Source organism: Eurytemora carolleeae, unplaced genomic scaffold, assembly GCF_000591075.1.
Source record: "Eurytemora carolleeae unplaced genomic scaffold, Eaff_2.0 scaffold664, whole genome shotgun sequence".
NCBI classification, from domain to species: domain Eukaryota; kingdom Metazoa; phylum Arthropoda; class Copepoda; order Calanoida; family Temoridae; genus Eurytemora; species Eurytemora carolleeae.
In genome coordinates, this window is record NW_019396568.1 from 35,643 (window position 1) to 55,362 (window position 19,720).

Sequence of the window (19,720 nt, forward strand, 5' to 3'; positions counted from 1 at the left end):
TTCATTGGAGACCGTATAGGTTTCAAAATTAGAACAATTGACTTGTAAACATAATTACTGGGAAAGTTTTTTTCTGTTCTTGACCAATACTGTAAGGTTGCATCATTTTTGTTCTGTGGCGTAGTTTTGTTCTCTTTTTATCTCCGTTCTATGGCGTTCAGTTCTCTTATTTATTTCTATCCATTCTGTGGCGTTAAATACATGGGAAGTGGGTTTAGTCCTCTGGTTTCTCTTCATCTAAACATTCCCCTGTACAATTCTTTTTATAGCTTTTTAAAGGGAGTGTTCGCAAAAAATGAATGAGGTAAACGCTGATATCGAATTATATTTCAGTAGGACCCATAAACTGTGAAATAGGAAGACGACTTAAAACGTAAGTTATGATTTATAGAAACTGTAAGCATACTTTCAAATAATCCTTCATGAAATGATGACAATGCCTGACTCTAAATGGTATCCTCGAAACCTTCATTCAATGATGTGGGGGATGATGTCTTGTTTTTAATAGTTTTATATTTTGGTAATTTCCATACACTTTCCTGCAATAGAAATGTGGCTACAGTCAGATGAATTAACAATTTTCTTCTTATAGACGCAACAGATAGTAAGTAAGTAAGTAAGTAAGATTAGTAACAATTACCAACGATAATTTTTCGCCGTAAGCCTATACCCCTTTTCATTTTACGCGAACACTCCCTTTCAGGCAATATTTGGCCGGTCAAGATTAATAGAATATTCGGATATCGGTTAACAAAAGTTGACAAATCTGTCAATTAGAAATAACATAGCATAAAGCACTGTCATTTCGCCAAAATATGAAACTGAAAATATTTTTACTTTTATTCTTCATTTTCAGATATATTATTATTATGATCTAAAAAATAGATAATTTGACACAAGAAAATTATAAAAATGCTGCAGGTTTGTGTTCTAATAAAAATATTTTTATTAATTTCACTTTTAAATAATTACTATTATTATTATTATCATTATCATTTTAGGCTGTGCTTCTAGTATTGTGTATGAGTCTACCCTTTGGACTGTCAATTCATTGTTTTGAATGTAATTCAGCAGATGTAAGTTATAAAACAAAAAAATTAAAACGTACGTTTTACAGTTTGGAATTTTTTTAGAGTTCTCTTAATACTCTAAAAGATTTTTTTTCAAATCATAAATTTAATCAATTCAAATTTCCTTATTCCTTCATTTAATTTTCTAACGAATCATGAGTCTTTGCCACAATGGCTGATTTCCTAATCCCTATATCTTTGAAACCCAATGTCGTAGACCTTAGATATTTCTAACTATAAATTCTGTTGGATCAAATAATCTAAGTTTGAAATATCAAAAGTCTACACCATCTGGTTGCAAAGATAATGGGTTTAGAAAAGTTGAGTTTGTGGCAACTACTCAATTCCTTTCTATCTTTTATATTTGTACTTTTAAAAGGAACTAAGTGTCAAAACTTTAATTTTCTAATCCTAATCTTTTCAACTTCATGAAGTAAACTTTAATTATTTCAAACTTTGATCATTTCATCAAAGATAATTCCTAGTTTGAAATATCAGAGGTCTACATCATCAGGTTGCAAAGATATATAGATTTAAAAACAATAGTTTGTGGCAAGAACTCAGTTAACTTCTGATGTTCTCATTTTATTTCCAATTCTTCTTTTATATATTTAATTGTGTTTTTTTTTCTAATTTCTAAACCTTACTTTTGTTTTATAATTTTCTACTTTTTTATTCTTCTAATTTCTCATGTTCAGGATTTCCCTTGCTCGGAATTCTGGGAAGTGAATGAAGTTGCTTCACAATATCTGACAGATTGTAGTCATGTATTTGAGGTAATTAAAAGGACTGTAGTCATGTATTTGAGGTAATTAATGGGACTGTAGTCATGTATTTGAGGTAATTAAAGGGACTGTAGCCATGTATTTTAGGTAATTAAAGGGACTGTACACGTAATTTATGTGACCCTCAATTGATACAGTTGCATTTCCGATTCACAACGGTAACCTTAGAAGCTTAGTCTGATTAAGAATGAATGAGAAATCCATATTTTTCTCTTTATTATTTATAAAATTAAAGACCATTACATGAGAAAAATTATAAAGTTATGGTTCAGAAAGTAATAAGAAATTAATGGATTTATAAAAGTTAGTTTTCTATTATGTTAAACATGAATATAAAAATACTGATGTTAAAGGCTGGTTACTGTGTGAAGATGACCGGAGTATTTGACGGAAAACTCGGAACAAAAAGGTGAAACCAAATAAATTTTTTTTAAAAATAAAACTTTAAACTATTTTTTGAAATTTGCTTTGCACTCTATAGCAGTTTGGCGAGGTTTCAAACTAAAAGCATAATTATTTTGTATTTTGTCGATTTTATGAATGTTTTCTTAGCCCTTTTTTCTAAATATTCTTCAGTAATTAACAAATTATATTTTACATTTGCCAAGGTTTGAAAATTTATTTACATTGAAAAACACTATTTTGGTGTAAAACTTTTACACTTAACAGTTTATTTAATACACCTCGATGTTCAATTTACATTTGTACACATTTTACACAGTATACACTAATACAGTACATTTTACCACACGTATTACAAATTTTTTTATTGTATTTAGTAAAACTTTGTTTTAACATTAAGTATACACTTTTAGAAAGTGCACATGAAGTTCACTTAATACGTTTAGTACAAATTTTACACACATTTTATACAGTACATTTTATACAGTACATTTTATAACATGTACTTACCAGTTCTTTTCACTGTACACATTACATTTTATAACAATTAGGAACAAGATTTTTAATGACACAGTTTATTTTATAACATAAGTAACATATTTTTAACAGTATGTATGTAGCAAATATAGAGGCCCATAGTAAATTACCTTGTTTTTCGTTCATATAGCTAAATGTGCCCATTAGTAAATACATAAATCATGTAATGCGATTAACCCGTTCAATGTACGTTATATATATATATATATACCCATATTGTGAATGTTTAAACTACGTTATATATAACAGCGCATAACTTGTAATTATGCTGTTAAGGACCGAATTCTAATCTAAACTGAAGAAATATACCTTAGTTGATATAGAGACTCTGTACCGTTTACAACGAGAGAGTAAACGTTCCCTGTTTTTATAAACAGGTTTAAGACCGTCCTCTTTAATTTGGGATCGATAAGTAATAGCTTATTTGATAGCTACGCTTGTGTCCTTGTGTGGTATTTAGAGCCTGGATTAATAGCTTGTTTGATACAGGGTGTCTTAATAACCATGGTAATTCAGTGGCGATTTTGATATCGTCTTTTTAATTGATACATTTAAAAACATTTTAAACGAATTGTAGTGTATAATTATATAGTTTACAATGCATTTTACAAATATAAAATGTACATGTTAAATAGATTTCTTTATTTTTTTCTTCTAGATTTTGTTCATCACGTGATTGGGGGAATTATTGTGAATATATTCAGCGACCAGGAGATATTCAGGTTGACACATTTTATTTTGATCTTAAAGGGACTTTTGGCGCAATTTCACGTGATTACTCCATTTAAAGAGTTAAAACAAGAATTGCAACACCACCCTTTAAAATAGTGTCCTTTTTCTATCTTGGAAAGACATCCAAGCCAGTAGGAGGTTAAAAAGAAGCTGAGTGAAATTGTTTTTATGTTAAAAGTTTTTCAAAACTAAATTATAGAGCATTCCTTTATAATATGTCTGATAGTACAGCCTAAACAAATATTGTATATTTGCTAGCTCCTTTTAAACATAGCAGACGAAACTCTTACAGATTAAAGCTTTCTCAGTTGGTATCACTATACTAAATCAAAGAATTATAAAAAAAGACGATAACGAATTCGTCACTGAATTCCCATGTTTTTTGGGACACCCTGTATAATATAAATATTATTGCCAATAAGGGATTGTAAACATAATATAATATAATTATTATTGCCATTAAGGGACTGTAAACATAATATAATATAATTATTATTGCCATTAAGGGACTGTAAACATAATATAATATAAATATTATTGCCATTAAGGGATTGTAAACATAATATAATATAATTATTATTGACGTTAAGGGATTGTAAATATAATATAATATAAATATTATTGCCATTAAGGGACTGTAAACATAATATAATATAAATATTATTGTCATTGAGGAACTGTATAAAACATAATATAATATAAATATTATTGCCATTAAGGGGCTGTAAACATGATATAATATAAATATTATTGCCATTAAGGGACTGTAAACATAATATAATATAAATATTATTGACATTAAGGGACTGTAATTTTTTTATAATTTTTCATTGTCGTTTTTGAATAATTTTTATAGACCCGATTCTCAAAATCGCCCCTCAAGCATATACAATCCTTGAATTTGCGCTCTTGCCGAAGAAATATGTTCCGTAAAAACGTCTAGTATGTTTCAAATGATTCCTAAAAAAGTTTCTTAGTTCAACTACCATACATTGCCGGTCACTCCCTTTAAGTTAAAAATAGATATCGGCATTATGTTGGGGAAATCATCGATATTTTAGCTTGAAATTGTGCGCAATTCCTTTTATAGAGAACCCCCACTTGAAAATAACTAACTTTAAAAGAGAAGATTATGAATATCCCTCATTTTTTTATTAGAAAAGCTTTAAAGTGTACCAATGTAAATCGGAAATTAAACTATACACGAAGAACGACTTGAAATTACGTTTACAGTCCCTTTAAAACAGTGACCCTTCTGATTTTAATATTAATTTAACAATATTTTACAATATTTTCAGGAGTACCGTAGCTGTATCTATACCTGTGGGATGAATGGGTGTAATAATGGAAATTTTCTCCGCCCTGTTCTTTTGCTCTTCATTCTTCCTTTCTTCTCTGTCCTACGCAACCTGTTCAAATCCTCATAATTCTTCTTTTCTTCTCCGTCCTACGCATCCTGTTCTAATCCTCATAATTATTCCTTTCTTCTCCGTCCTACGCATCCTGTTCTAATCCTCATAATTATTCCTTTCTTCTCCGTCCTACGTATCCTGTTCTAATCCTCATAATTCTTCCTTTCTTCTCCGTCCTACGTATCCTGTTCTAATCCTCATAATTCTTCCTTTCTTCTTCTTCCTACGTATCCTGTTCTAATCCTCATAATTCTTCCTTTCTTCTCCGTCCTATGTATCCTGTTCTAATCCTCATTATTCTTCCTTTCTTCTCCGTCCTACGTATCCTGTTCTAATCTTCATAATTCTTCCTTTCTTCTCCGTCCTACGTATCCTTTCTAATCCTCATAATTATTCCTTTCTTCTCCGTCCTACGCATCCTGTTCTAATCCTCATAATTCTTCCTTTCTTCTCTGTCCTACGTATCCTGTTCTAATCTTCATAATTCTTCCTTTCTTCTCCGTCCTACGTATCCTGTTATAATCTTCATAATTCTTCCTTTCTTCTCCGTCCTACGTATACTGTTCTAATCTTCATAATTCTTCCATTCATCTTGTATCCTGTTCTAATCTTCAGAATTCTTCCTTTCTTCTCCGTCCTCATAATCCAGTTCCAGTCGTACACATCCTTTCTTTCTTTCCGTCCTACTTTCCTGTTCTACTGAATTGTTCTGAAACATCTAATATAACTTTACTTTTTTCTTCATTATTCAAAATTGTTCAATTAGTCAATAATTATTTTGACTATTCTTTTCCACAATATTTGGAAGAGTTTAACTTCTTATTCTTCAAATGTATAAGAAAATGCCAAATATTGAATTATGACCTGTATGCGAGGCATTTTTACTTTTTTATCTTAAAGGTACCGTTGATATAAAATTTCATGTGAAAATTAAATGAAAGATTTACATGCCCTTCAAACAGTAAATTAAAAAATGATATAGATTGTATGTATTTAACTATATTATGACCAGTGTACTACTTTATGTAATCTTTGATTTATTATACTACTTTAATATTGTAATGAAAATCAAAACTCAATTATGTACAAAATTATTTTAATATACGTGCATAAAGTGTTAATCTACTTAATTGTGAGTGATTTGAGAGAAAATTTGACGAAAACAATTACGGGTATTATTTACACGCTTTTTTCATAGCTTTTCATATTTTTTACTTTGATTTTTTTCTCAGAGAAGATCAGAGTTTGTGACAGACACAATTTTTTTTGGTTTATATTTTTATTTGCCAGATAGATAATTATTCCGCACACAGTGAGAGGCTTCATCTTGTCGACCAAACAATGCACAATATTGTTTGGAAACAATATTGAAACCAGTTTTCTCTGGGCGGACTTTGTAAACAAAAATAGATGCATTAGTGTCCGTTTAGTATCCGAGGAGGGTAAAGCATTGAATTTTGAAAATTTTGATAATTCACATAATAGTTTCCTATGACCAGAATATTTCATTGATTTTTATGTGAAAGATGGATCCCATGTCAGGCTTTGACATCCGTCTGTGTTTACATTACCGCCCAGAGACAGTACACTGCAGTACAAAAGATGTTTACACCTCCTTGCATTATAACCTTGATCTTGTCGTTCATTGTGTGTTTGTAAGAAAACTACTCGGGACAGAGTTTCTTTTGAAAGAACAAGACAGAAGACGACAGTTATTCCATTATTAGGGGATCTCCACTGCACTGTGAATAAAGTATGATTGCCTGAAAGCATCCAAGAAACCTACTGAAAACGAACATTATTTGACGCATATTAAAAAGTTTAAATTTATTCTATAAGATATTGTGTACAACAAAAGTTCTGATTTCTGAACATTAAAAATATATAACTTTATTGCAACAATTGTAATAATTACTGATTACAAGCTTCTTTTTGGGGACGTTTCTTAATTTAAAGTAAGACCAATGACGACATTTTATTCAACGATTTTCCTGGACAGGGTGCTCCACAAAACATGACACAGTTTGCTAGTTAATTGATACTAAAGAGAATGGGGGATGCAAGAATTGGCTAATGGTTGATGTTATGTCTATTAGAAACGCAGTTAGAATGAACATTTAGAATTCTTATTTCTTTGAATTGACTTATTCAAAAAATTCGTTTCGTTTTTTATAGTATCTATACACCAAATTATATGAAATTATATTTGTTTGTGAAAATAAATATCAATAATAATGATTAAAAAAACATTTTATGTGGCAATTAATATCAATGAAAAATTGATTTCAAAGTAAAATAGATTTGAGCAAAAGATTTGTTTTAGGAAATAAACTGCAAAAAGGCTTTAACCTTATACAGTATATGGAAGATGAATTATTCATCAACTGTGTTTCGTGGGACACTCTGTATTTAATATAGTAAATGGAAGAATACGTTCAAAACTATTCATTAACTGTCATGTTTCGTGGGACACCCTGTATCTAATACAGTAAATGGAAGAATACGTTCAAAACCTCCCCCCGCTCTCACAAAATTATATATTATCTAATCTTATTCTTTTAACCATAAATTTAAAATATATAATTTAAAGTATATTTACGGCGAGGAACGTTTTATTTTAAAATCGTATTTTTTTACTTTTTATCCAACTCTTTTCTATAAAACTTTTGTCGTGGATGGAATTGTTCTTTACTAAGAATAGAACGAGGGATGGAAAAGTTCTTTGACTAAGAACGGAACGAGAGGGATGGAACCGTTCTTTAAATAAGAACGCCAAGAACGGAACGGAACGGGAAGTCCGTTCTTCTACTTAGAACGGAATGGAATGGGACGGAACGGAACGAGAACGGAACGATTAAATAAAAAGGAACAAGAACGGAACGATTTAGCTGAAGGCCCTCGTTCTAGTGCGGAACGGAACGATTTCAAAAAAGTCGGAACGTGCCCAGCCCTAGTTTCGTGGGACTGGATGTATCTAATACAGTAAAGGAAAGAATACATTCAAAACTATTCATCAACTGTAATGTTTCGTGGGACACCCTGTATCTAATACAGTAAAAGGAAGAATACGTTCAAAATTATTCATCAATTCTGTCATGTTCCGTGGGACACCCTGTTCTAAAAAAGTATTTAAGTTCCAATTCACTGGCCCCAATAATTTCATGCAATTTAGGTTACAACATGACCATGGAAGGCTTGCTTTCTTGTTATTTTTATTACACAGTAACATGATTATTAAACTATCTATATTGATTTGGTCTAAAGTGTATCTTTGTTTGTTTATATTTGTCACGTTAGCAAATATAATAACAACTGTACTGTGCATAGCTTTTGTTTATTCTTAAACCCATTAAAAAAAAAAAAATGTTTGGAAAAAACTTTTTTTGTGAAAAATGGGTTAGTTCTGATATTAGATTATTTTTTTTGTGTTAACATTTTTGTTGTGTTCTGTTGCATAATGACCGATGAAACTTATATAAAGGTTTGGACCGGATTTAACCAGCATTCAGTATAATCTACAATATGGAGAAATACCTAGCACTCATCCTTCTCATCATACATATTCTTCATTTAGGTATATATATAAAAATATTAAGTAGTAATCTATGTTTGGTTGTTTTACAGATATCCAATCATAACTCAGGAACTCAATGACCGATTAGTTAGATGTTTTTTTATGGGAACAATTTCTTTTCATGCATAGTTGGGCTCCAATGCTATATTTGAAACATAGAGTTAAGTTCAAAGATGTGAAACCGGTATTTGATAAATATTCCGTCATAACTCTGAGAGGGACGAGTGTTGAAATTCCGATGTTTAAAAGAATGTAATTGTAAAAAATACGTTTAGATGTTGGGAACGGGAATTTGTTGCGGCAAAGGAGACAGGATTATTATGAAGACGACTACTACCCAGAAGAAGAAGATTATCCAACAAACGGAGGAGAAGGTACATTTTGTTTCTTTAAACAAGTTTTAATCTAGAGAATCGTGTGTAATATTATGGTATTCATTTTTTGATGTTTGAACATTGTTTGTTAACAAAATATTGATTGGTTTTTTGTTGTTGATCATTTTAAACTTTCAATGATTTTTTTTGTGATGAGAAATGGCTTTATGTTGCATTTCAACATTTTCGATGGCCGATGAATAAACGTCGACCTTCATTACTTAAAAACCCCGCTCCAGACTCAAACAGGAAAAAATATAGGGGGGTAAATTGTCAATTGAAGCTCCTTAAGGGCGGTTGGGGGATACCGACCTGGCAATGAATTTTTTTCTTCAAATTTTGCGACAAATTGCGTTGTAAACTGGAGCATGTTACATGAGTAATATTTTCTAGAATTATGAACAGGTGAACAATAGTTTCAATTTTCATTATTATATAGTCATAATATTTTGTTACAAAAGCAGTCGAGCATAAAACGTCATGCTTATTCTGCATAGTCTAAAAGGGGGGAGGGGGGGATGTACAGTGATAACAGGAAAACTCAAAGTTTTCTGGTTTTATTATTTTGAATCAACTTTTTAAAATTGTTTAATAATTAAGAAATGAAAACCTTTTTAGAGCATACGACTATAATTATCCAGTTTATATTACCTAAATTCCCGTTTTTCACGGGGGAGGGGTGGGGGTTAGAGCAGGGTAGCCCCTCCCATTTGAGGAAACATACGAATATATAATATAAGATTTATAACTAAAATTAGCTATAATAACATATATATTGCAATCCACCTGTTCTTGTTAAATTTAAGAAAATCCAACTTTAGTTAGTTTAAACCACTTGTAAAAAGCTGCTGTGTGTGTTTGCACGTTTTAAGGATTTTATGAATTTTAAGAATTTGGAGATTATCTGAAATTTATCGAGATTAAGTTCATTCATCGTCAAAGTTCAAAATCATAAACTTTTCTGAAACTCTTTAATTTAGGAGATTAACTCATTGAATTTGTAAAACAATCACTTGGAAGCTGTGACTTACGATCACAATTTGACCTTTTAAACATAAATATTTCGATATTTTATACTTTTTGTTGTAGCTAATGCGCTTTGAATGAAAATTATTAAAATGTTACTCCGTTTTAAAGATTATTGAACTAAATATCAAAACTCGAATAAATTTAGATTCAAGCAACCCAACGAGAATCACGCCCTGGTTTCAAATTAAGCTTCTCAAAGAATGTCTTAAACTCTTAAAACTAAGATTAGAAATAAAGATTAAATAGAAAAAATATTAGTTTAACTTCCATGACTTCATTGAACCATTTTATTTTATACAATTTTTAAATGCACTAAAGCACGCTACACCTTTTCACTTTCACAACAAAAATTATAAATAATATTTCTATAAAGATTAGAAAGGAACTAAAAACATGTCATAAACTCTAAGTTTAAAATTTCTGTTGATTAACATCTTCTTTTTGTTTTTATGTTATGTGTATTCAAACTGAATTTTAAAACTTGGAAGAAATAAAGAAATTGAAATAGGAAGTCGTCTTCATAAGACGACGACTGAAGTTTGAAATTTTTCATCTTCATCAGGTGGTAAATTTACAACTTACAATGATTAAAAAAATTAGAGTTTGTGGCAAGTGTTCCTTTAGATTAACAATAACAATAATTTGTTTGCTAGAGGGTCCTGTTACAGTTTACAAGAATGGAAAGATATATACAGGTAGGGAAATAAGAAACAGAAGATAAAAATATAAATTAATTAAGTTTTTAAAGGGATCGACTCTCAACAAACTTTCTTGTAACTCGCAATAAAAGAGTGACAGACCTAATTCATACAAGTGGTACCCTTTCTTGTTTTAGTTTACGTACTTCATGACCTCATTACTTGTTTAAGTTTACGTGTACCTCTCATTTCTTGTTTAAGTTTATGTGCACCTCATGACCGCATTTTCTGTTTAAGTTTACGAACTTCATGACCTTATTTTCTGTTGAAGTTTATGTGTATCTCATGACCTCATTTCTTGTTTAAGTTTATGTGTGCCTCATGACCTCATTTCTTGTTTAAGTTTATTTGTACCTCATGACCTCATTTCTTGTTTACGTTTATGTGTATCTCATGACCTCATTTCTTGTTTAAGTTTATGTGTGCCTCATGACCTCATTTCTTGTTTAAGTTTATGTGTATCTCATGACCTCATTTCTTGTTTTGGTTTATGTGTACCTCATGACCTCATTTCTTGTTTAAGTTTATGTGTACCTCATGACCTCATTTCTTGTTAAAGTTTACGTACTTCATAACCTCATTTCTTGTTTAAGTTTACGAACTTCATGACATCATTTCTGTTTTAAGTTTACGTACTTTATGACGTCATTTGTTGTTTAAGTTTACGTACTTTATGACGTCATTTGTTGTTAAAGTTTATGTATACTTCATGACCTCATTTCTTGTTTAAGTTTACGTACTTCATAACCTCATTTCTTGTTTAAGTTTACGTACTTTATGACGTCATTTGTTTTTAAGTTTACGTACTTCATAATCTCATTTCGTTTTTAAGTTTACGTACCTCATGACCTCATTTCTTGTTTAAGTTGCTGGGTCGGACTGGTGGCTTAGTCCTAAAACTGCAGTTGTGGTTGCAGATGGTAAAATCAAGTAAGTGAAATCTATATATAAATTTGGCTTGTCTGTCTATTTTGTCTGGTGTCTGTTTGTATCCAATAAACGTGAAAACGGCTGAACCGATCGGGCCCAAATTTTTTGTGGGACATCTAGGGACCCCAGGGAAGGTTTATGAATGATCAAAATTTCAAATATTTGTCTCCATCAAAATTCAATCTTCATTAAATTTTTGAAAATTTTGAAAATTCACGAAATTGTTTGTGAAAATCCGCGAATTATTTTTGTTTTGTTTTACGATGTACACAAAGAGAACATGTTCACAATTAATTTAGAAGATGGGCGCGAAGCACCTTATAAGGCTAGTATAATATATATATTATTATGTATTATCAGTCAAAACGGCTTAACCTATTGCAGGGCCCTCGTTTTTGTGAAACCTTAAATGTCCCTGGAAAAGATTTATAGAACCTTAGAATTTCAAAAAATTTTCTCAAAAAAAAAATTTTGTCGTAAAATTTTGAAAATCCACGAAAAAACATGATGAAATTCGCGAACGTTTTTGTTATTTTTTATTGTACGAAAAGAAAATGCTTACAGATGCAGCCACAATTTAAAGTTGAAAAAGGTTGGCACGTAGCGCACTAACATCCCAGTGTTATTTATTATTATAATGATACTATGCTAAATTTTGAAAAGAAAATCGAATTTTTGAAGAAAAAAATCGAATTTTTTAGCCTTTATCATCCTTGGGGTACTAAATGGTTTCCTAAAAAAACGTCAGCTCATTCGGTCCAGCAGTTTGGCCGTATATAGGGGACATATATACGATTGTCTTGTTTTATTATATAGAGCAAATATAGGTAGAAATATAATAAACTATAATAAAACTTAAAAACATACTTTTTGAGTTATTAATATAAATTTATTTGATATTTTAAAATATAAAATAATCATTCCTTACATTTTACCAATCTTCGTACATCTTTTAACGAACTGTACATGTAATGTAACATGACCGTTCATTAAAAGTGTGACGAAACTCACAAGTTTCCCCTTTAATCTTTACCTGAAAAACCATGAGAAGAAAATATCGACGTTTGATTAATTAAAGTTAAAATCATGAAAAATCTCTTTTTCTGGGGTAGGCCGGGTTCAATTGCTAGGACACAAGACATGTTAATGTAGCCCCCAATATTGAAAATTGTTGAATTCTTTTATATTTGACATGAATTTCTAATATTGTTTTGAATCTAGATATGTTGGTGATGATGCTTCTGCTGAGAACTTGGCTGTTGCAGGATCTAAAGTAAACATTTAAAAAAATTATATTTATGAATCCACCATTGCACATTAAATATGAAGATTTAAAAAAATAAAAATAAAATTTTATAATTCAATTGTAATCTGATGGTGTATATAAAACTATGACTATTTTATTATAATTGGAGTTTTCATATTATTACATTTACAAGGTCTACTTGCGCGCAATTGCGAACAAATTAATTCCGCGAAATTCCACACAATTCCACGCAATTCCGTGCATTTCTATGCAATTCCGTACAATTCTGCGCAGCTGAAGTCCGATTGGAAACCGTAGTTTTAAGTTAACAATAAAACAATGATGAATTATAATTTTAGATTGTCGACCTGGGCGGTAAAACCGTTCTACCTGGAATCCATGATGTTCATCAACATCCTCTAGAGGCTGGTAAGTTCAGTCTCAACACTAACCCTGCATTGTTAGTGTTGGGCGTCCATAAAAGGAAAGATTACCTAAAAGAGCCAAAGAAACCTTATTGTATTTAGAATACGTTTTTCAACTGTTTTTGAACTAACGTAACGAACTAACGTAACTAACTAGCGTAACGAACTAACGTAACGAACTAACGTAACAAATTAACGTAACAAACTAACCTAACGAACTAACGAATGTCAGATTCATAACGATAACTTAAAACATCCATCGATGTGTTATTTTTTAATCCGTTCGTTAATTGTGCTTAAAACAACTTAACAAATGCAATAGTTAAACAATCGATCGTGTCAAATTTGTAAATTTGTTTCGATCGTTAACGTAATATTCTTTTAATTCTAAAAAACATTCAAACTTGTGGAAAAACTTTTCCCGGTCCAAGGTAATCCTATAATGGTCCTGTTCATAGTTTCCCCTGTATACTCCTATTCTTCGGATCGTATGGACGTCTCCCTATCGAAACACTCCAATTGTATATTGCATCTGAAATGAAAAGAAATGAATTTATTATTATATTTGCTCTTTAAGGTCGCACATCAGATCTTGATCTTTTGGTGGTAAAAATAGAAGTGAGTTCGTCTTCTGTGCTTCAGAGTCTCGACTTTTGCTGCGTGCTCGTCTGTCCTCTTCTCTTTACGCGCGCTGGTCCGAACAGATTTAAAGAGACTGTTCCTGACTATTAGATTGAACTCATCCATCTAAATAGCTGTACTAAGAGAATTTAGACTTTAGTATGATTTACCCATACTTAGACCCCCAGGACCCACTCCCTTTTCGTCTACATACTAAAATGTAAAAGTAGCTTATTTGAGCTGTTTATTTTAGGAGATGATATAGTTTCTTGTCAGCTAGACACTGATACATCTCCTAATATTCTTAAAGATTATGTTTTCGACTGCGCTAAGGTGAGAAAAAGATAAATCAGCGAATCTAATAAAATTAAACCTGTTTCAGATAAAGGGTTACCCACTAATAATGAGCCTGTAAAGACGACCTAAATATCATAAAGAATAAAAATCTCATGGTTTACTTGAGTATAGTTTTTATCTGGTTTATAAAATGATTTGACTAAGAAAGAAACAGTTCCAGGGTATCCTGAGTATAAGGAAACAAACAGTCGTGCAGTCGTCTCTGAAGTCTCATCCTATGAGGGTAACCCTGTACATAATGATATCTTTAATTAACTAACGGATTTGAACAGCAAAAAAATAGCAAAAAGTGGGCAAACTAGTTCTTATTTTGCTGTATTGTATAATTTTATATAATTCAGAAAGCATCGCCAACTGAATGGGTTTTGGGCAATGGTCATTCCATCAGAGCACTTCTAGGTTTGTTAATTGTTATCCTTTTTTAACTTGAAAATTTAAACAGACTGATAAACTTTGTTCAGCATCTTTATAAATTCTTTCAATGTCTCAAAATCTCTGGGTAAAATGTATGATAACTTCAAAGTCCATCTTCAAATTTTCCTTAAGTTATTATAAGTACAATTCGTTTTGGAACGCGTTTCACTTGCTTTTCTTTTAGATGAAAGCTAATTTTTCTTATCATGTGTAAATATATTAAGCTATTTAGCTCATGAAAACACAGCTTTGCCTGTAAAACAATTCTCCTTAATTCCTTTAAAATGTTCTAAATTTAGAATCTTAAAACCAAGTTTTAAGACCATTCCCGTAATCTTCTGAGTTTCAAAAGCAAAGTACAATTAATTACCTAAGTTTAAAATATCAAAGGTTTACATCATCAAGTTGAAAAAAATAGAGATTAGACAATTTTATTTTCAATTCCTTTTTAAAATATTAGCAACACTATTTCAAGAGTGACCATAATTATTTTAATTTTTCGTTAATTTAGATTATTTGAAAACTGGAGGACCGTCCCCCCGAGCCCTCTTAGATTCAGTAGTCCCTGACCGCCCTGTTGTCATGCTGGAGGAGACCTCCCACTCCGTCTGGGTGAACAGCAAGGCGCTGGAGAAAGCGGGGTTCCTCAAGGGTGTAGCTAATCCCTCAGGTTAATTAGAAAAGGGACTGTGCATGTTATTTCAAGTGAGCCGAGTTACATATTCGATTCACAACGGTTAACAATGTTGAAAATATCGTCCTGACAACTAATTCTCCTTTTCTTTCTTGTCTCTACTGCATAACATTGCAAGTCACATTTATGAGTTTCTATATTACAAGGTTTTAGGGTATACGTTGTGAATCGTACAATACAGGCTCAATTACAAATTATGTTGACATTTGATTTTTACATTGAAAATTATATCCTAAAGATTTAACGGTTTGGTTGACAGTTTTAAATCAATCATTCTCATGTATACGTAACTGTTTGGATTTTATATTAATGTATTTTTATAGATTGTACATTGTAGTACGTCAAAAACATCAAATTTATGTGTACAATGTACAATGTACACATACATTTGATGTTTTTTATACAATTGATCAAAATCACAATCAAAGCTTTTTATATTTTGCATAAAAAGTCCCTGCAGAAAAAAATGTTTATAACACTATTTAATCAGGTGGAGTTATTATGAAGGACTCTACTGGAGAACCAAATGGAATTCTTCTAGAAAATGCAGGTAAAGTACTTTTTATATCTTTTTATATAAGAATATTATTCTGGGATGAATTTCTATAGGGAAAATTCCAAGCAAAGATTGGTTTAGTTTTTAAAAAATAAAATGTTCCAAGATATTTCTGTAGTTAATATAGCTTGAGAATCCAGCTTTGTCTAATTAAAGTCAATCTGTATAATTTTAAAGTATTAAACCACGCTAAGAACATTCCCGTGGTTCCGCCGAGTTTCCCAATCAAAACAAACAGACTCCAGATTCTAATTTTCTCGTTTCTTTTTGTCTGTTAAGCAAATATCATTTTTAGAGATTTTAAAAATGTGTTGAAACCCACAAAAATGTAGAACGAGAAGGATTTTTTTTTTTGTGCTAATTTTTCTGAATATCCTCCAAATCACAAAAGACGCCATTCATAGAAACATTATTCATGTAAAACCTGTAAAAAAATCTGTAAAATCTGTAAACCCCTGATAAATAATTGTTGTTCATAGAAGCATTATTCAGTCTATTTAGGAAATTTTCTTTAGGAAACATTGTGATGGGAATTGCTCTGGATCCAAACACTTACCCTCAGCTACTAAAGAAACAATATGATGGTAAATTATAAATAAAATCCAGGGCGCTTCGTGACACCACATCCTGAGATATGTTAGCTGTATAGAGTTTGTATAGGGTAACATAAAAACAAACAGTGTTTGCGATTCTCATTTTTTCAGAAAGTTTTAGAAGAAAACTTGTAGAAAATAACATTACTTACTATACACCTTTGCAATCTCATAAAACAAACAAGCAAACATTTTAAAAATTCTGCTTATTTCGATAAACATGTTGGCTCTAAAAAGACAAAAAGTCAAAACAAACATATTGTTTATCTGAAAAATAGTTTAGCTAAAATTTTTAAATGCAAGTATCTTTTATTAATGATATATTTATGGTTTGACTAAACGGCTAAATCTACATATTTTACTTGTCTCTATGTATGTATGTCAGTTCTTCAAAATGAAAATTAAATTTATAATATTTTTCCATTTTATGTTCAAAATAAGAATAATTCATAAAACATCTTGAACAACATGGTTAAATGTGGTAATGCCAATATGATGAAAGTAATAAAATCAAAATTGAGGTTTATTGATTTTCTGCAAAAAAAAACCCAAATGGCTATTTCATTTGAAATTTAAACATGTATTTATAATGTACAAAGAGAAATAGGAAACAGTTAAATTTTTGTCGTCTTCTTTTTCTTTCAATTGTAAATTGTTGCAAGTGATATATTTCTAATTCTAGAACACCTAGAGCAAGGTTATCATGCAAGGAAACTTAATTGCAGTTGCGTCTCTCTCTGGGCGGAATTTGTAAACAAGAATAGATGCATCAGTGTTCGTTTAGTATCCAAGGAGGTTGAAAGCATTAAATTTTGAAAATTTTGATAATTCACATAATAGTTTCCCAATGGCCAGAATATTTCATAGTTCATTTTTGTGAAAATGGATTCCATGTCAGGCTGTGACATCCGTCTTGTGTTTACTTTTCAGTCCAAAGACTGTACACTGCAGTACAAAAGATGCGTACACCTCTGAAATAATTTTATTTGCATTATGGACTTGACCTAGAGCACCTTTTTAGAGATAGTGGAATTGAAAATTACAAAATATCTAGCGACATTTAATGACTTAAAAAAATATGACAACAATTCCAGTGTTTTCTGATTCTTACTGTATTACACAAATATATATTTCTAGGATTAGTTTATACTTTGGGTGTATTAGCAGAGAACGGAATAACATCTGTAGTAGATGCAAGGTTAGTAGGACAAATAAAAATACTGTTGCTAGAATTATTTTTAGCAAAGTCTGCTTATGATACTGTTGCTACAAAACGGCAAAATGATACGAAAATTTGACAATTTGACAAAAATTGGATAATCCATAAACTTTAATTGAGCATGTTTCCAAGATTTTAATCAACTGGATTTTTACTGATTTTAAAGTTAGTTTGGAGGAACAAATCTGGCCACACCTTAACAAACTTCAGACGTAATTTTAATTGACATTTCCATTTGTAGAGAAACGCTTACTATTATTGTTGACTTTGTATGCCAGCTGTTCTTTATTAAAGAAATATTGATAATTTCTTTCTAGAACATTTACACTTTCATTTGAATTTTGAAAACTTCGTTGGACATATATTATTCGAAGTTTTCGAGAAATATGTAAAACTAACTGCATTAAGTTCACACTGTACGCCCACGTACACTCCGTTTTTCGGCAATTTGAGCACCATTTTAAAGTTAAAACACGGAGTTCTGTACCGTTGATGATCAGTCAAAGGTTTCTAGGGTACCGTTCTAAATCGAGCATTCCTATCTTTGCATGGAGGTTCACTTAAAATTACGCTTACAGTCCCTTTCATATCTTCAATTTTAGATGCTACTGGAAGCGAAGCAGTCATGAAACTTATGAGAAGGTTAAGAAGGACGGTCTCCTCACTAGCAGAGCTGTTCTAGCACTTTGGGCTTATCCGCAGCTTCCGGATTCACAGATTGTTGTACATAATTTCATAATTTTTAACTTTTTACGCTAATTCTGCCACCATTTTGTCGTATTTTATAAACATACCTGATTTGATAGATGTACGGCAAATTCATAATCTTTGCAACCTTCTTTCTTTTATTGAATTTGTACTTCTCAGAAAGATGTACAGACAGTAAACTTATAATCTTTGCACTCTTCTCTCTTGTTTTACTTGTTAACTTTCTAAATACGTCTTAGATTCACCATAGAACTCTTTTATATGAAAAATAATGTGAAAATGTTTCAATAGAGTACTGTTGTGGATCGGAAGTGAATTCTTTACACCAAGGACCACTTAAAAGTACGCCCTGCTGCAGTTCCTTTCATAAATCTGTGTTTGTAGGATCTAAAGGCACTATTTTCTAATACAGACCCTATGCTACGAAGGAACCAGATCAAGGTGTACTCGGATGGATTACTGGTATGATCATTGTGATAAATTTATCTAAAATTACTGATTTATCAAAAACTCTGATACATGATTACCCATAAAGGATTAAAAATTAAAGACGACTTAAAACTTTAAGATATTACGATCCAAAGGTTGAATTGGAAGTCTTTGGTCATGAACATTACAGNGCTCAAATTCTGAACGAAAAATCGGCTTTTTCTGTACTCTCCTAGACTGTACACATACAGAGATTCTAATGCTCTGTATATACCTACAACACACACTTTCAGTTCGGTATTACTTACACACACATTTTTGAGAAAATTTACTAAACTTTTCTAAACATCTATGCATGGATTCACTATTCTATGATATGTCTAGGACTCCACTACAGCCGCTATGTTTTCTCCTTACAAGATAGAACTTGGATTAGGATTAGGAACTGGAAATACAGGGATGAATTACTTCACAGAGGTAAATATCATAAATATATCAATCATTAAAAAAATTGAGTTTTAATTGCATAGAATGGATGGGACTTATATAAATTAAACCTGCGACCTAAAAGCGCTCAGGTGGTTCAATCTCCCCTCGACGGCTTTAACCTAGACAATTGAATACCTTATTGGTCCCAGGAATGGAAAATTCGGTTTCCTCTAATTAAATTCGATCACATGTTCGTCTATAAATTCAACAATCTTTAAACTTACAGGGTTGTCTTTTTATGCGTTTAAACGCATATGCCGACGAAAAAGAATAAAAGAGAAAAGGCCGAAAAAAACCGGTTTGATTGGTTCAATTGTGGTCAAAAGTCATAGTTCTCTGGTAAAAGGACCAAACCGTTAAATCTGCGAGCAGTGAATATCGAGAATATAAAAGTATTCATCTCCTTCTTAAAAACTGTTTATTTTT

General features: G+C 31.1%; 2 protein-coding genes across 2 annotated transcripts; both read left to right on the forward strand.

The window, feature by feature from the left end:
- The first annotated feature begins 879 nt into the window (after nucleotides 1-879).
- LOC111705644 (uncharacterized) lies at nucleotides 880-6,059 on the forward strand. Its single transcript, XM_023478259.1, has 6 exons — nucleotides 880-921; nucleotides 1,002-1,076; nucleotides 1,769-1,846; nucleotides 2,209-2,264; nucleotides 3,453-3,516; nucleotides 4,825-6,059. The coding sequence occupies exons 1-6, from the start codon at nucleotides 913-915 to the stop codon at nucleotides 4,951-4,953; spliced, it is 411 nt and encodes a 136-aa protein (XP_023334027.1). The 5' UTR covers nucleotides 880-912; the 3' UTR covers nucleotides 4,954-6,059.
- Nucleotides 6,060-8,400: 2,341 nt separating this feature from the next.
- On the forward strand, nucleotides 8,401-19,568 carry LOC111705635 (putative amidohydrolase YtcJ). Its single transcript, XM_023478250.1, has 16 exons — nucleotides 8,401-8,512; nucleotides 8,788-8,886; nucleotides 10,569-10,610; nucleotides 11,480-11,543; nucleotides 12,765-12,816; nucleotides 13,149-13,218; nucleotides 14,089-14,168; nucleotides 14,534-14,591; nucleotides 15,118-15,276; nucleotides 15,791-15,850; nucleotides 16,372-16,440; nucleotides 17,587-17,647; nucleotides 18,271-18,391; nucleotides 18,761-18,838; nucleotides 19,190-19,282; nucleotides 19,521-19,568. The coding sequence occupies exons 1-16, from the start codon at nucleotides 8,461-8,463 to the stop codon at nucleotides 19,566-19,568; spliced, it is 1,206 nt and encodes a 401-aa protein (XP_023334018.1). The 5' UTR covers nucleotides 8,401-8,460.
- The last annotated feature ends 152 nt before the right edge of the window (nucleotides 19,569-19,720 follow it).

What these genes read in the sequence shown, in the direction of transcription:
- LOC111705644 (XM_023478259.1), top strand. An exon ending in TTGAATGTAATTCAGCAGAT is followed by an intron (nt 1,077 to 1,768) that starts GTAAGTTATAAA and finishes TCTCATGTTCAG; the next exon opens with GATTTCCCTTGCTCGGAATT. An exon ending in AGCGACCAGGAGATATTCAG is followed by an intron (nt 3,517 to 4,824) that starts GTTGACACATTT and finishes CAATATTTTCAG; the next exon opens with GAGTACCGTAGCTGTATCTA.
- LOC111705635 (XM_023478250.1), top strand. Translation starts at nt 8,461, where the DNA reads ATGGAGAAATACCTAGCACTCATCCTTCTCATCATACATATTCTTCAT. An exon ending in TCCAACAAACGGAGGAGAAG is followed by an intron (nt 8,887 to 10,568) that starts GTACATTTTGTT and finishes TTTGTTTGCTAG; the next exon opens with AGGGTCCTGTTACAGTTTAC. An exon ending in ATGTTTTCGACTGCGCTAAG is followed by an intron (nt 14,169 to 14,533) that starts GTGAGAAAAAGA and finishes TATATAATTCAG; the next exon opens with AAAGCATCGCCAACTGAATG.